This window comes from Chaetodon trifascialis, chromosome 17 (assembly GCF_039877785.1).
Source record: "Chaetodon trifascialis isolate fChaTrf1 chromosome 17, fChaTrf1.hap1, whole genome shotgun sequence".
NCBI lineage: Eukaryota > Metazoa > Chordata > Actinopteri > Chaetodontiformes > Chaetodontidae > Chaetodon > Chaetodon trifascialis.
The window spans coordinates 11601150-11623656 of NC_092072.1; the positions used below are offsets into that span (position 1 = coordinate 11601150).

Genomic DNA, 22507 nt, shown 5'->3' on the forward strand with positions numbered 1-22507 from the left:
CAACACATCATTCAAGTCCATCTCTCCAAGATCGCGGTGTAAAACACATGGTGCAACATGAATATCAGACCGCATCAATCTTTATTTTAATATCAAATCTAAACAATCATTTTGTAAATTTATGAGGAAGATGCCTTGTAAGGTGGTCAGCTGTTATATATACACTTTAAATAGTCACATCGAGTAGGCTGAGTGCGGATTTTCATTTGGAAAGACACGACATGTTCAGTCGCTCTGTAGTTACGCTGTGAAAAAAAGAGGTATTTGTACTTCTAATTCGTTCAAACAACTTTCAAGTATTCACGATAAACTATTCAGAACTGGAATATGACAATACCTTTTAAAAAACCTACAATGCATAACTTAGTCAGTAACATCAGCACATTTCACTTTGAAATCAAGGTCTGGCAGCATGTCTAAAATAAAGTGGTGTCCTCACGTATTTTAAAGGCAGTAATAACTCTGGAGTGGAGACATATGCGCTCCAGCTGTGTGGAATGGATTCACAATGTCCTGGTCTGTTACATGGAGTGAGCTCATACAGGACTGCAAGTTATTAGGATAAAATAATTCTCTCCTGATAATTGAACATGGAAAACAAGTGTGAAATTTACATGACACTGCTACCAAAAAACCTGCTAAAATCTGGGAATATGAGGCAAATGCAAAATTGCTCTGATATCTGCTATTCAAGTGCGCCATTTATTAGCAACAACAGTAGCTTACACAAAAATATAGTCTTTATAGAGGTGATCAATTCTGCGGAGAACTTTGCGATTTGATTGACTGCATTATGATTCATCTCTGGCTGCTTTGTTTAGGCCGTTGTTACAAATTTAGATTTCTGGCATCGAGCATTTATCTCAGGCATACGGGACAACTTCTATGTTTCTCAAAGCCTCTGCATGTTGTTGAGTGTTGAGTCTGAGTTTTCTCTTAATCTCATATTTGCCATGCGTGAATTTACTTGCAGTTCCATGTCCACAAACTTCTTCCATGTACCCCGCATCTGAACTCTGTCAATGTATTTACAAGCATTGAGAAAGTTCAGGGTGTCTCTTCTGCCAGTTGTTTTGCTCTCAGTGTATGGCGTGTACATTTGCTAACATCCCCCCAAACACAGCCAGTGTACTTTTTTTTTGGTTTTGTTTTTTGTTAAAGGTCAGCGTCCTCTTCTTGCATTTGCTCCAAAGACTTCAGGTAATCTCGAGCCAGGATCTTCTTGGGCAGGATGTCTGTCAGTTAAACAGAGAATATGACACTGTGTCAAACTCATTCTAACAGTCTCTACTTATCCTCTGACTGTAGCTGTACTTCCTTATCCCTGACATGGCTGACAGTGCTTTAAATCATGTCAACTGACATGCTATCACACAGGAAACATGAGCTCTCCCCAACAGACTTCACAGCAAAACCAACTGTTTTAAAAACAGCTGCAGAAAACAAATAAAGACTGCAGCAACTTGCAAAAAGAGATGTGTTAAAGAAAGTATTTATCAAGAGCCAGAATAAGCTGCCCTCTTGCTATTGTTTAAACTACTTGATATTTTACTTTAAAATGCACCATTGTCTACTACATGTTGGAACTTTTAACAGATTGCAAATAGAAAGAAGCTGCAACAATGAAAAGACAGACAGCGGACAAATAACCAGGACATAAACAGTGTTGGGTTTTTTGTTTGTGATTTGGCTAATAAATGAAGGTGTCTCCTGTGACTTATGGGGAAAAACAATCCCCATATGAATGAATTAATGAAAAACAGTCATACAAAAATCCCAAATTCCCATGAAGTAGCCTCTATCTTTGATGTCCAAGACTGCACACAGAGGTATAATACACCAAAATATACTAACCAGACTTAAAGCAGTCTAATACAACTTTATAGTCATACTGGGGGTTGTAGTTTGTAGCGTTGTTGAATTTTACTGCATTATACTGAGAGGCGTTTCTAATATTTTATCAGGTCCATCAATAAGGGTATGCAAAAAGTTAAAATCACATTTCAATATGACACAATAGCACAAACTACAACATCCAAAAGCAAAAACTAACCATTTCAACCTTCATGAAGATTGGATATATTGCATGGCTTTTGCATTAGACTGCATTCATTTTAGCTAAACTGCTAACTCAGGGAATACTCCAACCATAACTACCATACCTATAATATAATCATAACGTACAGTCCTGAAAGGTTGCAGATTACTGTAATGGTTCAGTGGTAAAGGGCCAGCTGTGAAAGGCTGTGACTGGGTCCCACCTGTAAGAAAGTGGAAAGTCTCCGTCTCCTCTGCGGTGTGAGCCAGGTCGCTGTATGACAGACTGTTGGTCTCCTTCCCGGAGCCGTTGTTGAACGAGGACAGAGCCAGGTGCTGGACAAACAGCTCCTTCAACAACACAAGACAAGTCAGCAAAGGAGAAACTCACAATAAGTGGGTACACGAGTTGAAACGGAAGCAGGAGCGGCTACTTTTTATACAGTTATCCGAGAAGCTAACAGTTAGCTAATCCCGGTTAGCAGCAGCATCTGAATGAGCAGTTCAATTAGCTGTGCTCAGTGAACCGACGGTTTAGCTTTAAACTGCATCTTACTGTCGCCTTGGTGGTGAGAAACAGAGCGTCCTGGTTGATGCTGGAGACGTCGGGGGAGCTCTTCATTATCAACCTCACTCTGGAAATTGGGAGGGAGATGGCTTTTTTGTTACTTGACGTTTGGTCGTCATTGTCGGGATTATTTTGAGCCATCTTCATGAGGACACGGCGCCAGACAGGCGGAACTTAAAAGTATTGTTTTGAACTGTGACGCAGTTCTTCTTCGTCTTTACATTAAGAGTAGTTGGCGGCTTTTCTACAGAATTACCGCCGCCTGGTGGATTGGAGACACGTCAGCTCAACTCTTCGTCTTCAATTACCTTTTATCTTCAAAAATATTCAAATATTCTCATTATTGTCATATTTCCTCGAGTTTAAACCATTGTTACAAAAATCAATTGCAGAGGGTGGTCTAAATGTAAGCGATTTTGATGTTATGAAGTAACTTTAATAAAAGCCAATATTTTCCCTTTCCAATATCGTAAAAAAAAAATCTTAATGTAGGACTAAACAAAATAAATAATTTGAATATATCGAGAAGTGTAAGGGGAGGAATTATACTTCTCGGCCTATTTATACTAAGTAGGACGAGAGAACCGATGAGGACCGCTAAGTCTTACCTGTTTTGAACAGCAAGCAGAGACCGGAAATTGTAGCAACGAAAAAAGTAGCGGGACGCTAAGGGTCATAACTGTCACTTTTGTTGTTGTTGTGTTGAACTTTACCGCTCCCGCTACTGGTTCTTTTGTGACCAAAATATGTCTTCTCCTTATGTCTTCTCCTTCTCTCCTTCTCCTTTTGGCATATTAGGTGTTGAGTTTGAGGTTAGGTTGAGTTCGGCGCAGTTTCCTCCAAGTCCAGCGGTGGCGCTCGAATAAGGCTTGCACCCACACCGCAAACTACAGAAGAAGAGCCGGTGTCACTAGAAGCAATGAAGAAGAAACAGTGGCGTTAGCAATGGCGGTAATATGGTTGCGAAAATATGCAATCCAGGTTGCATTTTGACGCTGTCGTTATTGTTATTATTATTACTCGTATGTAGTCGTCGAAGGTCTTGTTGTAGAGAAAGGAGACACAATTTCCACCGTCTGTGTCATTTGAAGCACTCGCATCAGTGTGTTATTGGTCATAACACAGTTAGCAGGAGCATAGCGGGCAACCATTCTCTCATTGTTGAGCACTGTATTAACGTTCATTTCTTCTTACCCTGGCGTCGTTTCTGACTTAACGATGCCGCTGGGGTTGAAACCATGCTGTGCTGTCTGCAAGACGAATTCTTCGTCGATGTGGAAGAAAGGGAACCAGGGAGAAATCCTCTGCAATAACTGCACAGGAAAGAGCAGCAGCGGCGGAGCATCAGGACCCTCCATGTCCTCCAACATTCAGCCCAGCAATGGCGGAGGAAAGCAGGTTGGTTACTGAGTCTAAATCTTCTTACAGTGAGTGTTTGTCTCAGACTTTGCTGTTAATTTTAAGGACACTGTCACTCTAAATTGCCTCCTAAAGCTTAACAACAGCATGACGAAATGTAGTGTAGAGATTATAACGGTTCCCAGAGCAGCTCTTGATGGCTTTGCTTTGATTTGAGGGTGTTATCTTCAATTCCGGTGTTGATAACGTTACTCTGATTTCCCTAGTAAATTTAGTTATAGGTGAAGAATGATTGGAGGTAGCTGGACAAATTGTGTTGACCTGCAGTTAAGTACCTGGTCTGTGTTGCTTTTGCCTTTAGTCCAAGCAGGAGATCCACAGGAGGTCTGCACGGCTGAGAAGCACCAAGTACAAAGCTCCTGCGTCTGAGAAGAAGGTGTCCACAAAAGGAAAGGGCAGGAGACACATTTTCAAACTCAAAAATGTGAGTTAGAGATGGATTTGAACCAGCATATTGAGTTATTTCTCCTGTTCCTTGCTGCACTATGGATTTCTGTTTGACCCCTGTGTGTGATTCCTTTCCTTAGCCAATCAAAGCCCCAGAATCTGTTGCAACAATCATCACTTCAGAATCTGTGTTTTATAAGGTATGGTGTTTATTCTTCCCGAACAAAAATAATGTCGTGTTTCTGATGATTGCAGTCTAAATTACAATGTACAATTTGCAATGTTGTTCCAAACCTTCATCCTGTGATGATTGTGAGAGAAGCAGCCTGATGGTTGTCATCTTCAGTATTTATATTTGTGTCCACAGGGTGTGTACTACCAGACAGGAGACGTGATCAAAGTAACAGATGAGGAAGATGGGAAGCCATACTATGCCCAGATACGAGGTTTTGTGCAGGACCAGTACTGTGAAAAGAGCGCCGCACTGACCTGGCTGATCCCCACACAGGCCAGCCCAAAGGACCAGTTTGATCCTGGGACATACATTGTTGGTGAGCAATGAGAAACTGCCATTTTTACCATTTTTAGGCCATTTATGTGACAGGTAAAGAATTGTCTGTTTTGCATTAGGTCCAGAGGAGGATCTGCCCAGGAAGATGGAGTACCTGGAGTTTGTGTGCCACGCCCCCTCTGAATACTTCAAGTCCCGCAGCTCTCCGTTCCCCACCATCCCCATCCGGCCAGAGAAGGGCTACATCTGGACCCACATAGGACCCACGCCAGCCCTCACTGTCAAAGAGTCCGTCAGTGGCAGCAGTTAACAAGACTGCGATATGGACTTAGTCTGTTGTTTTTAAACAGACGTATGTACATTTATGTAATATAATGAAAACAGAAATTGTTGTTAACCACAGCCTTTCGTTCAGATTGAAAACAGGTTGTAATTTGATACAAAGGAAACCAGGTGTGACTACATTTCAAAGAAGCTGTGTACACAGTGGCAACATTAGAAATATTGCTTTTGTATTTTGTAATAAACAGAAAAGCTCTTTTCTACCTTCCCCTTTGTATGTGATTGTTTGAGAAGTAGTTGCTGCTTGGGAAAGAGACCTGCTGTCTCTTTTTATTTCATATAATTCCCCTTTTGTGAATTAAGCTGTAAATAGTTTAATTATGGCAACAATAAGATAATGTTAGCAAAGTCACAATGATAAAAGCAAGTGCTGTGAAAGCACATGAGATGCTGCAGTGCACAGCAGATCTTAAAGCTCAGTAGTGTCTCAGTAGTGACTGCGATGTGGCAAACATACAAGTGGTGGTCAAGATATCACTTTCACCTGAATGCAGCATCAAGATCTTGCAGATGATGATTAAGATTTCATTGAAACAAGTCATGCACACCCCCTACAGTACAGACATACAGTATTCATGAATCAAAGGGGTTAAAATATTGTGGTGTCAGTCTTACGCAGGAATCTTAGCCACCACTGTTCAAGCATGTGTTCACGAGGTGAATAAATTATTAATATTACATGTTATTAATATGTTGCCTAAACACAGCCAAAACTCTACATATCTCGGGAAGCACAATTATATTACGTATTTAAAGTCAAGTCATGTTTCAAACAACAAGAAGCTTTCTCTCATTGTAAAGGTTTTAAGTAACAGAATTAAAACACAGCGGTCTTCCAGTCGGCCTATAACCGAAGAAGGAAGTGCGCAGCCGTGAAGCGTCTCTCTCCGCGTCTCTACTCTTTGGATAAACATCTCAGCCAGACTTTCAAGCTTCCCGTCCGCTGTGAAATCCCCAGTGAGCGAATACCTGCAGCGGTCACCCGGAGCTCTTGTTAAGAAATGGATGTTTCACTCATGTCACATTCAGTTTTCCCTCATGGATTGGACATTATGAACTTTTCTTGATCCCATGAACGGCCGGGATTATGGGCAAATTCCAGTCCAAACTTGGTGAGATATTGTTGTATTACACCGCAAAAAGTCTCTTTTTAAAAAGATGAAATCGCCTCTGACTTGTATTATATTCTCTTTTCTCTCATTTTTTGGACAGCATCGAAACGTAGACAGAGTCCCGAAGGTAACTGCACATACTAGAGAAACCACGGAGCTGCTGCGTACATGTGTTTGTTCGTGTGTTTCATATATTTATTCTTATGTTCTGCAGGTGGGAGTTTGGCCTCCAATGTGCTGACCTGTCAAGGGGAGCTGGAGCGCTTCCACATCCACAAAACCAGACTGACAGAGGTAGAAAAAAAAATTGTTTTTGTTTTTATGTTTGTTTGTTTTTTTCTTTTATAATTTTGTAATGGTCTAAACACCTACAAACACAGGCAAACCTGAAGACACCCACATCAGGTATTAAACAAAAAACAATCTCATTGTGCTTGTTTTGGTTTCCTTTTACATTGTAATGGTTCATTGTTGGTAGATTATCAGTTAGGCTTGAAGCCAGCAGAGTGATGGATGGAAACCAATCAGCCACATGATAATTACAGGAAAAAGATAGAACTTGAACAATTTAGCCCATCTGGACTCTGCAGCTCTTGAGATGTTTTGGGGAATGCTTCTTCTTGTCCGACTCAAGAGTGTAAGGATAGAGCGTGTCACACATACTACTTGCTGTATTAATACAATGACTTTAAGTTGATCATATCTAATAACACGTGCAGTAAGTATACAAGGGCACATTTCTCCCCCAGAACACCTTCTTCAATGTATGAGAGTTGTATATTATGTCTGTTCCCATACTAAAGAAAAAAAAGCAGTAAAAACAGGCATTAACTCCCCATACTGGTTTATTGCCATGCCAACAGCTTCATCTCAGTTAAGCCAGTTTTGGGATAAACAGTATTTGCTCACATCATATCCAGGGAGACATGAAAGGTGTTTGGAGGCAGTCGTATATTTATTCTTCCGCCCTTCCTCCTCCATCTCTATAAAGAGACTTCCAAGTCTGTGAAGTGCAACACGGCCACCCCCCTCCCCCCTCCACAACAGCAAGGTCTTTATATCCGACTGCACTGAGAAAAAAAAAGAAAAGCCTCCACATCTGGTACTGCTTTCCTTCTCCAGCCAGACAGACAGAGGGGGGGCGGTTGAGGGAAAAGATATGGGGAGGGGTGTTTGGTTTGCGTAAATGGCATCACATGTAGACTGTTGGCATTAATGACGCAGTCACATTTGGGTCTTGGATCCTGTAGAGGAGAGAAACTGTCCTCATCATGAAGGTTAATTCATGGAAAACAGTCACATTCTCTCCTGTTAGGGTTAGGGTTATAAACACACTAATTTGATCTGTGTAACCAGATTTTGTGATGAAAGTATCACAGATGTCTTAATGTTTTACTACTCTAAAGATCACAGGGTGGCTTTTAGGAACAGTCAATTCATTCTCACACACATCTTTTAAAAGTAGACTGTGACAAACAACCAACATGGCGCTTTCACATGTCTTCACCTCGTTTGATCTTTAAGCTGATCACGAGATCAGTTTGTTGTTTTGAGGTTTTTAAAGTGTTAGGAGTCGATGTTTTATGTGGACCGTGCTGTATGGAGGTTCTGGAAAGTCCTACACTTTGGAAAACAGATGTCGACTCTGCCAAGTTGTTTAAAGGGCTGCGGTGGAGTTTCTGTGCTTGTTCACAGACGAGGGCTTCCTGCGATTTGATTTTCCAGTCTATTATAGTTTGACACTCCATGATACTAACGCTGAAGTGCAAACGGCAAAGAAGTCTCATTGCATGAGAGGTCATATATTGCTTTCTGTCAACCTTTGGTCTTTCTTCAGCCTTTTTTTTTAACAAAAAAAACACCTTAATATGCTTGCACACAGGTGCATTAACTGACTGTTTACATACTTGCCTGTCAAATACCAATGACTGAAGCTCAGGTGTGGACAACATCACTTTTTAAAGAAGCACAACCCTGTTTGCTATGACCTCTGGAAATCGTGTGTGTGTGTGTGTGTGTGTGTGTGTGTGTGTGTGTGTGAGAAAGAGAGGCTGCCTTACAGTGTAAGTTTTCATAAAGACTGGGCAAATATTGTAACATCCTAGAGCAAACATCACAAGCAGGGTTTTAATCGCGTCGCATGTCTGCCTTACATTGTTTGACATAACTAACGACTAGGAGTGGTTACTTTGACTGCCAAGCTCCAAAAAACTGCTCCTCTTGTTATGTTCTTTGCACAGTTAATCCGACCCTCAGTCCAGGTAGCATTTGTACATACCATCCCACTTTTATTTTGAAAAGCCCTCTTGTTTCTAATGATTCTGAGCTTTTTTCTGTACGGTTGTCCCATAAGTCCCTTTTCTCAACAGCTAAAAGCTATTACGCAACAAATGGGGCTTGGTTTTGATATGTTTCTGCACATAAAAACCAAAGTTTTTATGTGCATCATCTCTCTATGTCTTGCAGTGAAACTTCCATGCAGGTATCAAGTTATCAGTCAGGCTGTTAGACATTCTTGCTGAGACAAAGGCAGCTACTGTTCTGCTAACACTTAAAATGTTGTGATACCAGGATGGGTGAGGTGTAATGAGGGTGCAGAACAGAGAGGAAAGAAGAAGATTCTTGCAGCACACCTTTCTGCTACTTGCCGCCGTCTCCCCCACTTCCCACCCCTCTTTCACTGGAAATCGAACCCAGCATCAAAGCATCACGGCAGGCCGAGCGTGGCGGGCAGAGAGCAGAGGGCGTGAAGAGAGATCGGTTGTGTTGTGTGTGTGTGTTGAGGTTGTGAGCTCATCTTATCGTTTCAAAGCATCAGTGAGACATTAGCAATGGGCTGTTGTGCTGAGAGATAATGAAAGTCTTGTTCTCTTCAGTTCTGTCTTGCTTCGCAGGACTGACTGGTTTCTACCTGAGAAGAGCGAGCATGAATGATGCGATGTTATGATATGATTTTAAGCTCTTATAGTTTTATAGTTATCTGAGGTTTTAGAGTTAACTAAGGCCTTTGACTGTGTCTGATTGCCAGTGGTGGAGGAAGTATTCAGATTTGTTACATAAGTGAAAGTAATAGCACACATTGAAATACAGATCTGCACTCACATCCTTTCTTAAGCAAAAACTGTCTAGGAATTATCAGCAAAATGTATTAAAATTATCAGTGTTTTACTGCTTTATCTGATGTTTTTATATCAACATTACTGCTGTGTTAATGTGTGTGTTGCATTTTACTGCCGTAGATGTTTAATGTTGAGCTAATTTTAACTACTTTGGCTACTTCAATCTACAGCAATGCATCATATTCTACAAGATCATCATATGTTTGTCGAGTCGCCGTCTTTTAAGAACCACATATCTCTAAAATGTCAATTTTTCATGAGCTTAGATTAAAAAACTGTTTTCAGCTTTGTGACGATGCATTTTCCAGTTCATCCAACAGGGTTTTTTTAATTATTTAGCTTGAGAAGAAGGAGAAACACTTTATCCTTCTGTTTATCAGAAAAGATGGAGATATATGTTTTCACTGGACAGAGAGGGGGTGATTATAATCTGAATAGTAACTAGTAACAAAAGCTGTCAGACAAATAAAATGGAAACACTCTGTTAAAATACAAGTAGCTCGAATTTGTACTTATGTAGAGTGCTTGAGTCGAGGTACTTAGTTCCATTCCACCACTACTGATTGTTATCGTTGTGCACAGTGTGTGGAGCCAGTTGAGGTGACGACGGGGTATATATGGTGGTGCAGTTTTGTGCTTTCAGCCCTTAAAACGAGCTGGAATTTATTGCGTCTAGTAAATCTGGTTGTACATTTAGTGATGATATGAAACTTCTGGGACACGTCAGTTACACGTGATGGGGAAGAAAAGGTCAAGATGTCAGCAGTTTAAAGAGGCTCGGAAATGTCCAAACCGTCGTTGACCTTTTTATCTTTCCTCTGTCTCTCTCGCTGCTTTGCTGGACACTCACACTCTTTCTTTGTGTTTTAAATGTTGCAGGAAAATCATTCACATGCTTCGTCTGATCTGTTGGAAATGACTTTGATGATAAGAATGGACAGAGAAACCGCAGAGGTTCAGGGATTGTTCAGCCTTGCTCACATCTGGAGCTCAGTCCCCACCCTCATGGGACATGAAGATCGTTTATTTGCTCTCATACGTGCGTGCTCTCTGTTTATTTACAACTCTGTCACTTTTTTCACAGAACTTGTACGTCGAATTGAGAGAAAACAAGTGTGACCGGAGCTGCAACCTCAACGGTGAGTCGAGAATTATCATGAAGCTTTTAATTATTAGTCTGTAGATTTTGTGCATTAAAGTTTTGATGCCTTAGCTTTAATAGAGCATCCCCCTCGCTTTCATGGAAAAAACAGCAAAATGAAACACATCTGTTCCGTATTTGTGTGGGAAAGCTTCGACCTCTGGATGTACAGCTGTCAGTTAGCTTTTAGTTTCCTCTCTGCTGCCAAACATTTATTGAAAACAGAGCTTATGACAAGGGACGAATTACTTACAAAGACATAGCATGTTAGCACAATGATCATAGTAACTGTCAAATATGAGTCTACTGGATATTGATGTTCACAGTCCAGCTCTGTGTGTTGTTTAGTGGATCTGCCACCAAAGAAGACACCTGACAGAGGCAATGGCATCCACCTCCAGGTCAACAAACAGACAAAGAAGGGGAACAGCCATGCTGGTGTGAGTGTGTGCCTCCATTTCTCTGACTAACGAACTGTAGATTTAACAACATTTGCAAAACATTTCTGTAAATTCCAAACAGCTTGAGGGGTGTGGATAATTATATATGACAAATAAATATTGCAAGTTGTGTTTTTTTTTTGCAGTCACACATCTGACACTCATCAACAGTGTATTTTTAAAATTACACATTGTGGTTTTACCCATTTGGATCAACTCATGCACCACATAAATTACTATAAACTTTAATTCTACATAATAAACGACAGAACTGCAGTTAAATGTTTATTCCAGCAGTAATAAGCCTGTTTTCCCGACTGTATGCGCGCATTCAGGTCACAGAGTGCAACATGGTGCTTGGTGAGGACACTCAGCAGGAGTGGGTCTTCACACTGTACAACTTTGACAGCAGTGGCAAGGTCACCAAAGAGGTAGGTTTCTTTCACACATAGTGGATGAACTAAGTACTGTTTTGTCCACAGTGTGTATATGTAGATGTGTGTATTCTGCAGGACATGTGCAGTCTGATACACTCCATGTATGAGGTTCTCGAGGCATCAGTCAAGCAGCCTTACGGCGGCACCACACCCCTGCAGATAAAGCTAGTTGTAACGGCATCAGCTGACCCAGACAAGACCTCACAAATAGGTAAAAGGCCATTTTTATTTGTGGCTTGAGGAACTGTAGTCGTAATTAATGGGACAAACATTGAAGACACAGAGTCTTTGAACAGTGGGATATAACTTTAACACTAATCTCTGTCTCTGCTGTGATGGTAATGTCCCTCTCTCATTGAAAACAGCAGCAGAGAAGGAGAAGAGTGTGTCTCAGGAGGCAGGAACCCCTGAAAGAAGACTTTACTGTGTGGATGAAAACATAGAGCGCAGAAACCACTACCTAGATCTAGCTGGCATTGAAAACTATACCTCGAAGTTTGACAACACAGGTAAGAAACTCCTCTATTGCTTCATGTCACTCGCTTATATGTTTTTTCCTCTGGAAATACAAAAGATTAAAGTATTTTTTCTTTGTTTTTTCCAGAATCTCCCTCTCAGGAGCCCAGACAGGTTGCCCACTCTGCTCATCAGCACCATCCTGTGGTGATCAGGGAGAACTGCACCTCCACTGAGTCTCCCCGAGGCCTTCCTGTCCCTCATTCCCTGAAAAGCAAGGCCATGTCATTGGGGAAAGACAGGAACGGAGGAGAGGGAAAGACCTGCAGGTTGCATGGCCAACACCCTGCTTCATGGTGCCACCCTTCCCAGTCTCTGTCTGCAGCACAGCGAACTCACAGCAAGAGGCTTCGCTCCAGGGTACAAGATGCTGCCTCGCACCTTAGACCCACAGCGGGTGGAGATAGGGAACTTTTTTCCCACGTTCGGCCATCATGTGGGGCTCTGGCCTCTCCAGCCAAGAGACATGAGCACCATCACCGCCATGAGCACCACCATCATCACCACCATCACTACCACCCTTCATAAATGAATTGTAAACACACATGAGACAGGTGAGAGAGGATGGTTTCCTTTGCTGAACTGAAAAACGGGTTGTTTTAGAGGTCAAATTCATGTCCTCGAATCACCTCTTTTACATTATAAGGCGCTGTTATCCAATGAAAATTAGCCCGGAAAGATTACCTACTCTAGATCCAGGAAGGCAAGTTCACTGTTAACTGAAGGCCACTTTTATCAGCATTAAATCAACATGGTCCTCCCAGGTAGACTGCCACTTAAAAATTATGTAAATGCACACTTAGAGATGCATGCCTTCAGTTTAACCTAGAACGTGAACACTAACCTCCATTGCATATTAACAACATGCAGTATGTCGAAAATAATTTACAGTATGAATTTAATTAAAAGGTGTTTTGTTTATGCTGACATGGTCAAATATTTGCTTCCTGACCAAATATGCAGACCACTGAACTAAATATTTAATGACAATGAATAATTTCTGAATTGATAGCTCATATTAAAATTAAAAGCACATTAAGTACAAGCTTTGTTTTCTTGTCTTTCTTTTAAGCACCGTACTGACACCTTGTTTATTGTGTTGTTTCTGTTTGTGTTCTTGTGAGTGTCCTCAGGGATCTTAATCTCAATGAGACTTCCTGATCAAATAACAATTAAATGTAATTTTTTTTTGTGAAATATGCCATATCAGAGACACTCTGCCAGGCATCAGCTGATATCACCAGATGTCATGAAGCTCAAGACACAAATTTCATGAAACAATAACTGACAGACTTTAATATGATTACAGCAAATAGAGGAGATCATCAGAAGCAGGCAGACTCTGCTGCCTTCTGTTTTGTTGTTTTGTTCAAATGCCTGAAATTATCCTTTTTAGCTGTCTTACTGTGACAAGGGAAACTGCTGTTTGTATCTTGTATCCTGCCAACATGGCTTGTGGCTTTTTCGCTTCACCGTGACCATAACTATTACCAAACTTTTACCAATTTTACCAGTGAACTTAACAAAATCTAAACTATAGTGATGGCAGATCAGATTATAGGACAGGTCGTATGAATCATTTACGTAAAGGCCATATGAAACTGTTTCAGATGACGGTTGAATAGCAGGTTAGTCGAGATTTGATTGTTCCTGTATTGCTGTTCTATTTCTGCTCCCACAACATTGTTTTGTGTGTAGTATCTGCCTCACAAAGAGGTGTGAATAGTGACGAGTTTCCCAGAGCCATTCAAATGCTGTTCCTGCTTATCTCTCGGGTGAAAGTTGCAAATAGACACTGATCCTGGCGGAGGACGTGAGACAGCTGTTTCTATTAATAACCTGTACCCTCTTACCTACCACGCGACCCCCGTGCCTTGCTCCCTCCTCACCACAGCGAGCCTGGTCCCAGACAAGAGCACAACACCCAGAGAGACAGCAACAGAGGGAAATCAACAAAGCAGTGACCCCAGAGGAGGTAAACACAGACACGCCAAGCTGTTTGACTGCAGCTCTTCACAGCAACCACGAAACTCACAGACGTGTTGGTACAAAAAAAAAAACAAAACAAACTGGAAACATGAAGTCACTGCGATTTCTTGCTGCTGAGGGCTTCATCCAGAGTGGTCCAAGTGCTCTGGAGAACCTCAGCTGTGTGTCTTACGACCTCTACCCACTTGTCTTCAAGGCCTGCTACCTCCATGAGCAGGCTGACTTGCTGCATGGTTTGGTTCAGACATGGCCTCTCCCTGAGCTTAACCTACAGAAGATCCTGGGAAAGACGGTGGATTGTCAGATGGACCTCACCTCCCGCACCTGCCGGCTTTGTCTGGAGGCCATTCTAACTGGCTTAAAGGTACTTAAATGGTCTTGTATGCCTTATGAAATTCATGTCATATTCATGTTGTAGTTGTATTTTCTTGGCCCATGTTTCACTTCTTATAATTGTCACTGGCTTACAATGATCATAAATTGACTTTACAACCATTTCCCTTTCTTTTCTAAAGGATTATGTGCTGTCTCCTCCAAGGACCTATGCCAAAAGCCTGCATGTGGTGGATCTGACTGCCCTGAAGGATGTCGAGCACCAGGCCTGCCCTTGTCACTCCACCCTGGGCCGATGGCGAAGGACACAGTTCCTGACCCAGATGTGCTATGAGACCATGGTGGCCATGCAAGCCACGGAGGTGTCCCGATCCGCCTTTGAAACATCTATTGATGTCCTTCTGAATGGCTTTGTCACAGGCCGCAACTATGAGCTGGTGGCTCAGGTCTTCCTCCTCCTCCGCTACTGTCCACTGAAGCTTCGTTTTGTTAGTTTTCGGGCTGATTCCCTCGCTCTCAAGCAGCTGTTCTACATTATTCGCCTGGCAGACCCTGAGTCCATTTCAAAGCTAGAGGTGGTCCACAATGTTCCCCTGGAGGCCATACACTTGGAGGTGCTTCTGTCCAGGGTGGAATTCCCCAAATTACAGTCTTTGACCCTGCCGGCTGGGGCGTTGGATGTTAGGAGGCTGGGCTCTGATGATGAGGATCTGCTGGCCATCATCGGCAATCTGCTGGCACAACTGAGCTGCCTGACTGAGCTCTATGTGGGTTTCTCCACTCTAACTGGACACCTGTGCAGACTGCTTAAGTGAGTTAACGTACAGAGGGAGAGTTGACGAAAGTCCTTGTTTATATGTATATGCGATGGACGGCTCTGATGTTGGCGTTATGTGCAAATTGCAGCATCAAAAGCTTTAATATAGCTCAGAGTGATCACCTTTTAACCAGGGTCACAGCACATTCCAGCCTTGAGGCTCTTGTTTAACAATGGGGGGCATTTTGTTGTTAAAATTGCTGACATGATGCCAGAAACAGACAGTTGCACCTGGCCAAAGCTACAGGTTAGCCAGAAATCTGCAGGACAGACTGTACAGTCTGGATGGATATAGAACAGGAACATAAAACCTAACCAACAGACTGGCATACAATTTAAAGTGCTGTTTTATTATAGAGTAAATGTGCAAAATAGAAACATTAACATGGAAATTAGTTTGAACATGTAAGTATTTGTCACACTGCTTACCAGACAGATCTGAACTTACTTTTAAAAAGATGTGCCTGTAATTTTCTAGGCATTTCTGGCACCAAATCCTACAGGAGGATGATACAACCCATAACCTTTACAGTTGTGTTCAGTTCTCGTACCTCTAACCTTTAATCCCACACTAATTATTTTGCTCTTGCCTCTCTTTTCTTCACCCAGTCCTCTCAACACTCCACTGCAGTGCTTGGAGTTGGCCAACTGCAGCCTGAACCGCGTGGACATGACATATCTTTCCAACAGCCTCCACAGCGAGGCCCTGGTCCGCCTGGACATCAGCGGACATGACATCTATCAATGTTTCTCCACCAGTTTCCACAAACTGCTCAGCCGTTGTTCAGCCACACTGGCCAGCCTGGCCCTTGAGGAATGTAATATAGGGGACGAGCACATGGATGCCTTCACTAATGCTCTGGCTGATTGTCAGGTGCTGGAGGAGCTCAAAATCTTGGGAAACCCGTTGACCTCTGCAGCCCTACGGAGGTTATTCTCCATGCTATCTGCAGGCTTTCCTAAGTTAAAGTACATAGAGGTACCAGTTCCACGTGAGTGCTACTCTGAGGATGTCACTTATCCTCTTGATGATTCAGTCCTACTGCGTTACAACATGGAGCTGTTTCAGGAGGTCAGGGACCAGCTGATGGGGATCCTGGAAAGAGCTGGTAGAGGGAGTGTGGAGGTGTGCACCCCTCTAATGGGGGCCTACGATCCAGACATTTGTGAAACCAGCAACGAGCTGGGAGTGTCCATGTTAAAATCTTTTAACAATGTTATTGGGAGCTTTATAGGAACCATAACTGATGTGGACAACAGGAGATCACAGGCTCAGAAAGATAATTAATGGGGGTGCCAGTGGAAGGATCAAGTAGAGGCTGACAGCAAGGGGTCATGAACTCAAATCATTTACATGAGTCTAGACATTTTTAGAAAGCAGTCCTCTTCTTCCTTAGAGAAATGTTCAGGCTTGTGCTGACCATGAGTGACCCCCCGCAGACAATTTGCTTCAAAGCTGTCTTCTTACACTAAATTAGACATTTATATTTTAGTGTTGTGTAAATAAATTAACCTGCAAATTGTCAGCACATGGACTGAACATCATTGTTTTAAAAGACATTTTTTTTTCCCGGGATGTCAACAGCATGACACGTCCCACTCTGTCTCTGACTAGCTGACCCCAACTTATCTCACCCCTCATGGTTAAACCTAAAAAACCCAACTAACACAGGCAAGTCCAAGCTAATCAAAGGCAGAGTGAGGTGGGTCATACCATGCATAGAAGTTGTGTTCTACGCATGAGCTAAGGCCAACACAGCGAAAACACCTCTAGCAAACTGGATGTTTAACTATGGATTAACATTTTATATAGGACTTCCATCGCTGACGTGATATTATCTGAACAGTGGATCATTATTTTCTTCAGTTGTTCCTGCAGTCCATAAGCTGAGCAGATGTGCAGTGTAGACAGATGTAGCTACTGTAGTGGGTTGCTAGATACTGTATTTGAGGTTTGCCAAGGATATTGTCTTACCTGTATCTATTGCACATGTTCTTGTGTCTATATTCTGGTTTAAATGTTGCATATAACGGGATTTGTAAATGTAAACAAGTTTGTCATAACATTTCATCAAATCTTCAGTCTACTATCTATTACATAAAAAGGTGACACTACCACATCTCGCAAAATGTACATTTCTTTATTGAGTACTGTCTTATATAGATCACATTTCATTTTAAATATTACACCAGAGGACAACCGTGCACCGACGACAGAAGGGGATTAACAGCTTTGATCGAGAACCATCTATTTCTTCATCCATTCCTCTTTTTCCTTCCTCTCACGGATCACCTCATCCAAATATGGTGCCAGGTAAGGGACATCCTAAAGGGAAATGACAAGAAGAACAATATGTGGTTAACAAATGAAATCATTATACATCAATGTGACAACTCAAATCATTCTAAATATTGAAATCAGACTTCAGGTCGGCAGGTAGACTTCCTCAAAACCTTGATTACCTAGCGAAACAATGCAGTATAATATTTCATATCTTTACAATAAAATCATCGTTAAACTAGTTAAATAAACCTCTTCATATTTCGTCCACTGGTCTTTAGGGAGGATCTGCTGCTTCATGGAAAGATCCATCGCTCTCTTGATCCTGAACATCCTTGCGTTGTACTGGCTCTCTGGAAGCCTCCTCAGGGCCTCTGTCACATCTGAATCCTCATAGATAGTGTCATCACGCATCAAACCTGACAGAGAAAACATGACTGCTGAAGACGCCAAATGGAAAAATCAATGATATAATAACCCATATTCATCCTACGTACATACATACTCTCATGACATAAAGTAGCTTCAAAATGAGTAGCTCTGTAAGGTCTTAAACTCTGGATATTGTGACCAGCAGCTTACCGATCTTGTTGAAGCCACACATGTTGTAATACCATTTACGGAACCCAACCAGGAGCCTGCCCGTCGCTGCTTTGAACAGGACAAGAAGAAACACACACAGACAGGGTCCATCAGGGTGCACACACTTGATTTTAGGGAAAAGCAAGTTTTAAAATGTCCTTCAGATGAGCGGAGGAAGGAATTCCATCAGTGATACAGTATCACTACTACTGTAGTATAGTAGAGTATAGCCTCCCTGTCCATTAACCTTTCCGATTAGTCACGGTCTAGGATAGTACACACTATGGTAGGCTATCTGACAAACGAAAAACTGTCAGACATGACAGAATAGCAGCAGCTCATAGCGCTAAATTATGAGAGTCGCCAGTGACTTTTAAGTTAGCAACCATATTATTTGATAACGAGCTTAACGTTTACTTTGAATGACAAACTGTATAGTAGTAGATTTGAGATCACTTGACATCTTTAATTGTACTGAAATAGCAGATGACCCAACACATGACAAAGTTAGCTGTAATCGTCAGGAACTAACGTGCGTGACAGCAAAAGATAGCTGGACTCGGTAAGAGCTGGTTGGTAAAAATCAAGAAACGTTTGATCACCAAAGGGATAACAGAGAGTGTGTCGTGTCGTGTTGTAACAAAAATCTGTACAGTGATTTGTGGCTAGCGCTAAGCTAACGTTAGCCTAGCCGCTCCCTTAGCATTAACTTAGCACGGGGACACTAGAGGACACACACAAGTCAAATGCACCAAAAGAGCAAATTAAAAACAAAGAATGGACGTAGTACAATGTTACGTGTTATATTATAACATATGTCATGCTATACCAGTACAAAACGATCTTTACCGAGTTTATTTAATACTAGAAATGTTCGAAAGGAGCGATGTTCATTTACCTGGTGCCCTCGACGCCATTTTTGAAAACTAAAAACGATAGCGGTGCATTGTGGGTAAGCACTGTTCAGGTCAATGGACAATTGCGCAACATGTTTACAGCGAGTTTTAAAATCTTGCAATAATAAAAATGTATAAAACAAATTAACGTTTTTAAAGACTGATAAGTCCACCCGTCCGTACATGAGCACAAATAATTCATTAGATATAAAGGACTAGTTATTTTACGCTGTCATCAAGACTGATTTTATATACAAATAAAGCAATCACACTGGAAGTCCATCAAAATAAGTGTATAGCTAGTTTACCGAAAAAAAAGATTACCAGATACTAGAATGTAAAAATACTAAAGTTCTGCATTCAAAATAATACTTGAATCTTACCTCAAGTATCGACAGTGAAAATGCTCATTGTGCAGTTTATTAATTGATCAGTATCCCTGATGCATTCCCATGTAAGCAGCACTTTAAATGTATTCCAGCAACTATATTTGGCAGTTAAAATCTGCACCAGATTAACTTTTATTATATTCATGGTCTCTTTACAAACAGTCATGGTAAATAAGAGTATTTCAGGCAGATGAGCTGATATACATTGTGTACATTTATTAAACATAATTTTTACAAAGCAAACTTTTATATTTCAAATTCAGTTGATGTTCTATAAGATTTTCATGTCTGCATGGAATTTATTCTATGCACTTCACCACTTGTTTTCTGAAGTTTTCTTGATATCCCTTCATGATGAATCAAAGTGTCTTCTGAAACAGATAAAAATCTTCCAATATGGCCAAAGCCAACTCTGTGCAAAAAGTCTCATCAGGCAGAGACACCAGGCGGTCTAGGGAGATGTAGTTGGGCAGGGATGGGTCATACTGAGCCTTTCCCAGGTACTCAAGGAACAGGTGGCGCTCTCTGATGCGCAAGTACTTTGTATTGAAGACCTATGGAAGGATAAATCAGATTTTCCAGTTATAATTCTGAATATGGACAACATACACAAGGAAATAAGTGATTGATTCAAAATTGGTCACCCCTCCAAAAAATAAATAAAATAATTAATTAAAAACAACCAATAGCAGTCAATCTACCTGTGGAAACTTGGTGATCAGGTGGTGGGGCACCTTCATGACATTGTGGAGGAAGTCAAATGTTTGGGTTAGCTTCCTTTTATTGGCAGTCAGCACTTTCGGGACGGCAATAACTATGTGTTGGATCTCATTTTTCTTGAAGCCAAGCTCTATTTCACACACCTGTGGAACACATTTACAAAAAGTATTTAAACACAACACCTCAAGGTTACTCACAGTGTTTTATAATAATGTCTTTTGTCTTTCAGTACCTTCAGATTTTCTTTAACAGGCTCCAAACTTCCACAGAGTAATCTGGGTAGACGAGCTACAACGTCCCGTGTCTGAAAAGACAAACAAAACTAGCTATGATTTCTCTTTGTTAAAGGAAAAAAAAATCACAACCCACTGGGAACATAGAAAATCATGCGTTTTTGCAAAGATACAAATATGGCTGTGCTCCCCTCTATCAGTGAGAGATGCTTACATTAGCAGCACTGAGGCTGAGTTGCTGCTGATAGAAGCCCAGTCTGTTGTCCAGCCTCTTCACACTGAAGTTAAGCAGATATGGAGCTCTGGATACCATGGAGGCAACCACCTCGGAACTGAACTTCTTTGACTTGAGATAGTTGACCCTTCACAAACAACAAAAGAAAAGGACATTATTAAGTCTCATAGCAGGTGCAACAGCAGAGAGGGAAAATGACCTGTCACGACTACTGTGTACCGTGTAGAAAATGACATTGTGTTGTGTGACTTATCACATCAGACTGATTTAAGTTAGAGTAACAAAATTAGGTAAATATAAAGACATGTAATGTTCCGTTTATGATATCCCGTCATATCACCTGGCCTGTAGGTTTTCCAAACTCTCTGTGAGAATGAAGGGATTGCGCGTGATGATATAGCCCAAGCTAGAGTCCTGCACCCCGATATCTTTGAGAAACAGCAGCCTTGGGGCCACATCTGTGTCGAAGTTGAGCCTCAGCAACATGGAGCCCACGTTAGGCCTTTGTTCAAGCTTCCAAAGGTTTACACCTGCAATGAGAGGGTGAATTTAGCAACCAAAATAGAAGAGATTTGGGTTAAGTCACCCTTTTAAGATCATTGCCTGTATCATAACAACTCTGAATACGCTTCCGAAGTACAAGTCAATACGTTTTACATTGTTCTCAATATTTTAAAGTCTTCAGTGTATTTACCTAGCTGCACCAGTTTGCTGAGTGTCTCAGACTGGCCAACGTAGTCTCTAAGAGAGGTGGAGGCTGGAGGCAAGGCAGAAGGAACACATATACTGACAGCTTCTTCATCACTGATCTCCTCTAAGGCTGAAAATTCAGCAGCAGCATCCAGATCTGACAAATGAAGAAAATAAAAACAGAACAAATTATTCATCTAAAAATAATATTTAAATTTAATTATAATGTGAAATTAAAAGTTTTTCTGGTCAGCATCAACAAACCGATATGTACCTAATGACGCCGGGATTTCGGTCACTGGTACAGCATCTGTGATTGGGACCAGGGGGCTCTTGTATGCTACAGCATCAGCTCTTGACAATTCTTCAATTTCCTTTTCTTCCTTGGCCTCTGTTGCCAGATGATTGACAGTAAAGTCACTGTAACAGAACATCTGTTGTTTCCACCGCTGTCTTGCCTGAGTTGCTGTGTGATTCCACTTGATAAATGAGGATCCATTGAGGATTTTTGCGGGTAAACTTGCAACTTTAGTGCAATGGCGAACTTGGGTGGAATTGTGCCAAACACTAACCACTGTCTTTGAGCAAAGAAGACTCCTGCATTTTAGACACAGCTGTGTGCAGGATGAAGCCATAGTAAATCTGCAAGGAAAGAGAGTTATCATGGATTGAGAGGCAAACTTAATCGTTATTATATACTGCTTAAAGAGATGCAATGGATGCAGGAATTAATTGTTGTATGGCTAACAAGTTACTTAAAGAGTTACATAAGTGGTGCTTCTATGTGCATAGTATATTGAGCACAGTATATAGTGTGCTTGGATGCCCTGTGTCAAATTATTGGCATTGATATTATTGTAGTTTTATTTCAAGGGAATCGTTTTGGACCTCTAGTGGTCAACTTAGCTTAACATCATCCGTTCATGAGTGTGATGGCGTGGAAGAAGAAACAAAGCTTAACCACCAGTGCCATTCATATACACAGAAAGGTACTTGCAATAATTTATCTTTACATTTGATATTTACGAGGGCGGGTAAGAACAAACACAGACGCTTGAGACTGAATTGTAGCCTTACAAGAGGCTAGGTTGAGCCAGATGCTTCGTTAAATGCTAGCAAGCCATTAGTATAACAAGCCTTCTTTATCCTGCAGAGAAATAACAGCCCAAGCCAACATGTAATTCTAGATTGTTAACCTTCTACTCACATTTTTTTATTCAAAATTACTTATCCTCAACTCTGCTCATCATCCACCAAGGTGTCGCGCAATGTCAACCATTTTCACGTGTGCACACACGGAAGGGCTTCACGGA

At 41.4% G+C, this 22507-nt stretch overlaps 6 protein-coding genes across 8 annotated transcripts in view; 3 read left to right on the forward strand and 3 right to left on the reverse strand.

Annotated features, from left to right (window-relative positions):
• Positions 1–62: 62 nt before the first annotated feature.
• On the reverse strand, positions 63–2869 carry chrac1 (chromatin accessibility complex subunit 1). Its single transcript, XM_070985180.1, has 3 exons — positions 2594–2869; positions 2262–2388; positions 63–1235 (listed from the first exon to the last, which is right to left on the reverse strand). Exons 1-3 carry the CDS (start codon positions 2750–2752, stop codon positions 1156–1158), a joined length of 366 nt encoding a protein of 121 aa, XP_070841281.1. The 5' UTR covers positions 2753–2869; the 3' UTR covers positions 63–1155.
• Positions 2870–3517: 648 nt separating this feature from the next.
• On the forward strand, positions 3518–5472 carry gatad1 (GATA zinc finger domain containing 1). The gene is made up of 5 exons (XM_070985177.1): positions 3518–4003; positions 4326–4448; positions 4552–4611; positions 4779–4962; positions 5042–5472. The coding sequence occupies exons 1-5, from the start codon at positions 3824–3826 to the stop codon at positions 5230–5232; spliced, it is 738 nt and encodes a 245-aa protein (XP_070841278.1). The 5' UTR covers positions 3518–3823; the 3' UTR covers positions 5233–5472.
• A 671-nt stretch (positions 5473–6143) lies between these two features.
• LOC139346219 (protein naked cuticle homolog 2-like) lies at positions 6144–13072 on the forward strand. 2 transcript variants are annotated; one of them, XM_070985182.1, is made up of 9 exons: positions 6144–6376; positions 6477–6503; positions 6591–6670; positions 10580–10634; positions 10985–11076; positions 11412–11507; positions 11589–11724; positions 11879–12022; positions 12118–13072. In XM_070985182.1, exons 1-9 carry the CDS (start codon positions 6352–6354, stop codon positions 12555–12557), a joined length of 1095 nt encoding a protein of 364 aa, XP_070841283.1. In that variant the 5' UTR covers positions 6144–6351; the 3' UTR covers positions 12558–13072. The 2 variants fall into 2 exon arrangements, with proteins under 2 accessions (XP_070841283.1, XP_070841284.1); XM_070985183.1 differs by having other exon boundaries at positions 6352–6376; positions 11882–12022; positions 12118–12684.
• Positions 13073–14106: 1034 nt separating this feature from the next.
• lrrc14b (leucine rich repeat containing 14B) lies at positions 14107–16456 on the forward strand. Its single transcript, XM_070985428.1, has 3 exons — positions 14107–14382; positions 14534–15162; positions 15778–16456. Exons 1-3 carry the CDS (start codon positions 14107–14109, stop codon positions 16454–16456), a joined length of 1584 nt encoding a protein of 527 aa, XP_070841529.1.
• An 838-nt stretch (positions 16457–17294) lies between these two features.
• Positions 17295–22507, reverse strand: part of uqcrb (ubiquinol-cytochrome c reductase binding protein) — a 140375-nt gene continuing 135162 nt past the window's right edge. The window contains exons 1-4 of one of the 2 annotated variants that reach the window (XM_070984154.1): positions 18930–18973; positions 18032–18100; positions 17702–17868; positions 17295–17494 (exon numbers count right to left, since the gene is read on the reverse strand). In XM_070984154.1, the coding sequence (XP_070840255.1) occupies positions 17417–17494; positions 17702–17868; positions 18032–18100; positions 18930–18948 (333 nt within the window). In that variant the 5' untranslated portion in view covers positions 18949–18973 and the 3' untranslated portion in view covers positions 17295–17416. Of the gene's footprint in view, positions 17495–17701; positions 17869–18031; positions 18101–18929; positions 18974–22507 lie in introns of those variants that run through there. The other variant, XM_070984155.1, reaches the window with a different exon arrangement.
• mterf3 (mitochondrial transcription termination factor 3) lies at positions 19425–22485 on the reverse strand. Its single transcript, XM_070984799.1, has 8 exons — positions 22402–22485; positions 21469–21836; positions 21199–21351; positions 20845–21034; positions 20484–20631; positions 20269–20340; positions 20018–20179; positions 19425–19870 (listed from the first exon to the last, which is right to left on the reverse strand). Exons 2-8 carry the CDS (start codon positions 21827–21829, stop codon positions 19676–19678), a joined length of 1281 nt encoding a protein of 426 aa, XP_070840900.1. The 5' UTR covers positions 21830–21836; positions 22402–22485; the 3' UTR covers positions 19425–19675.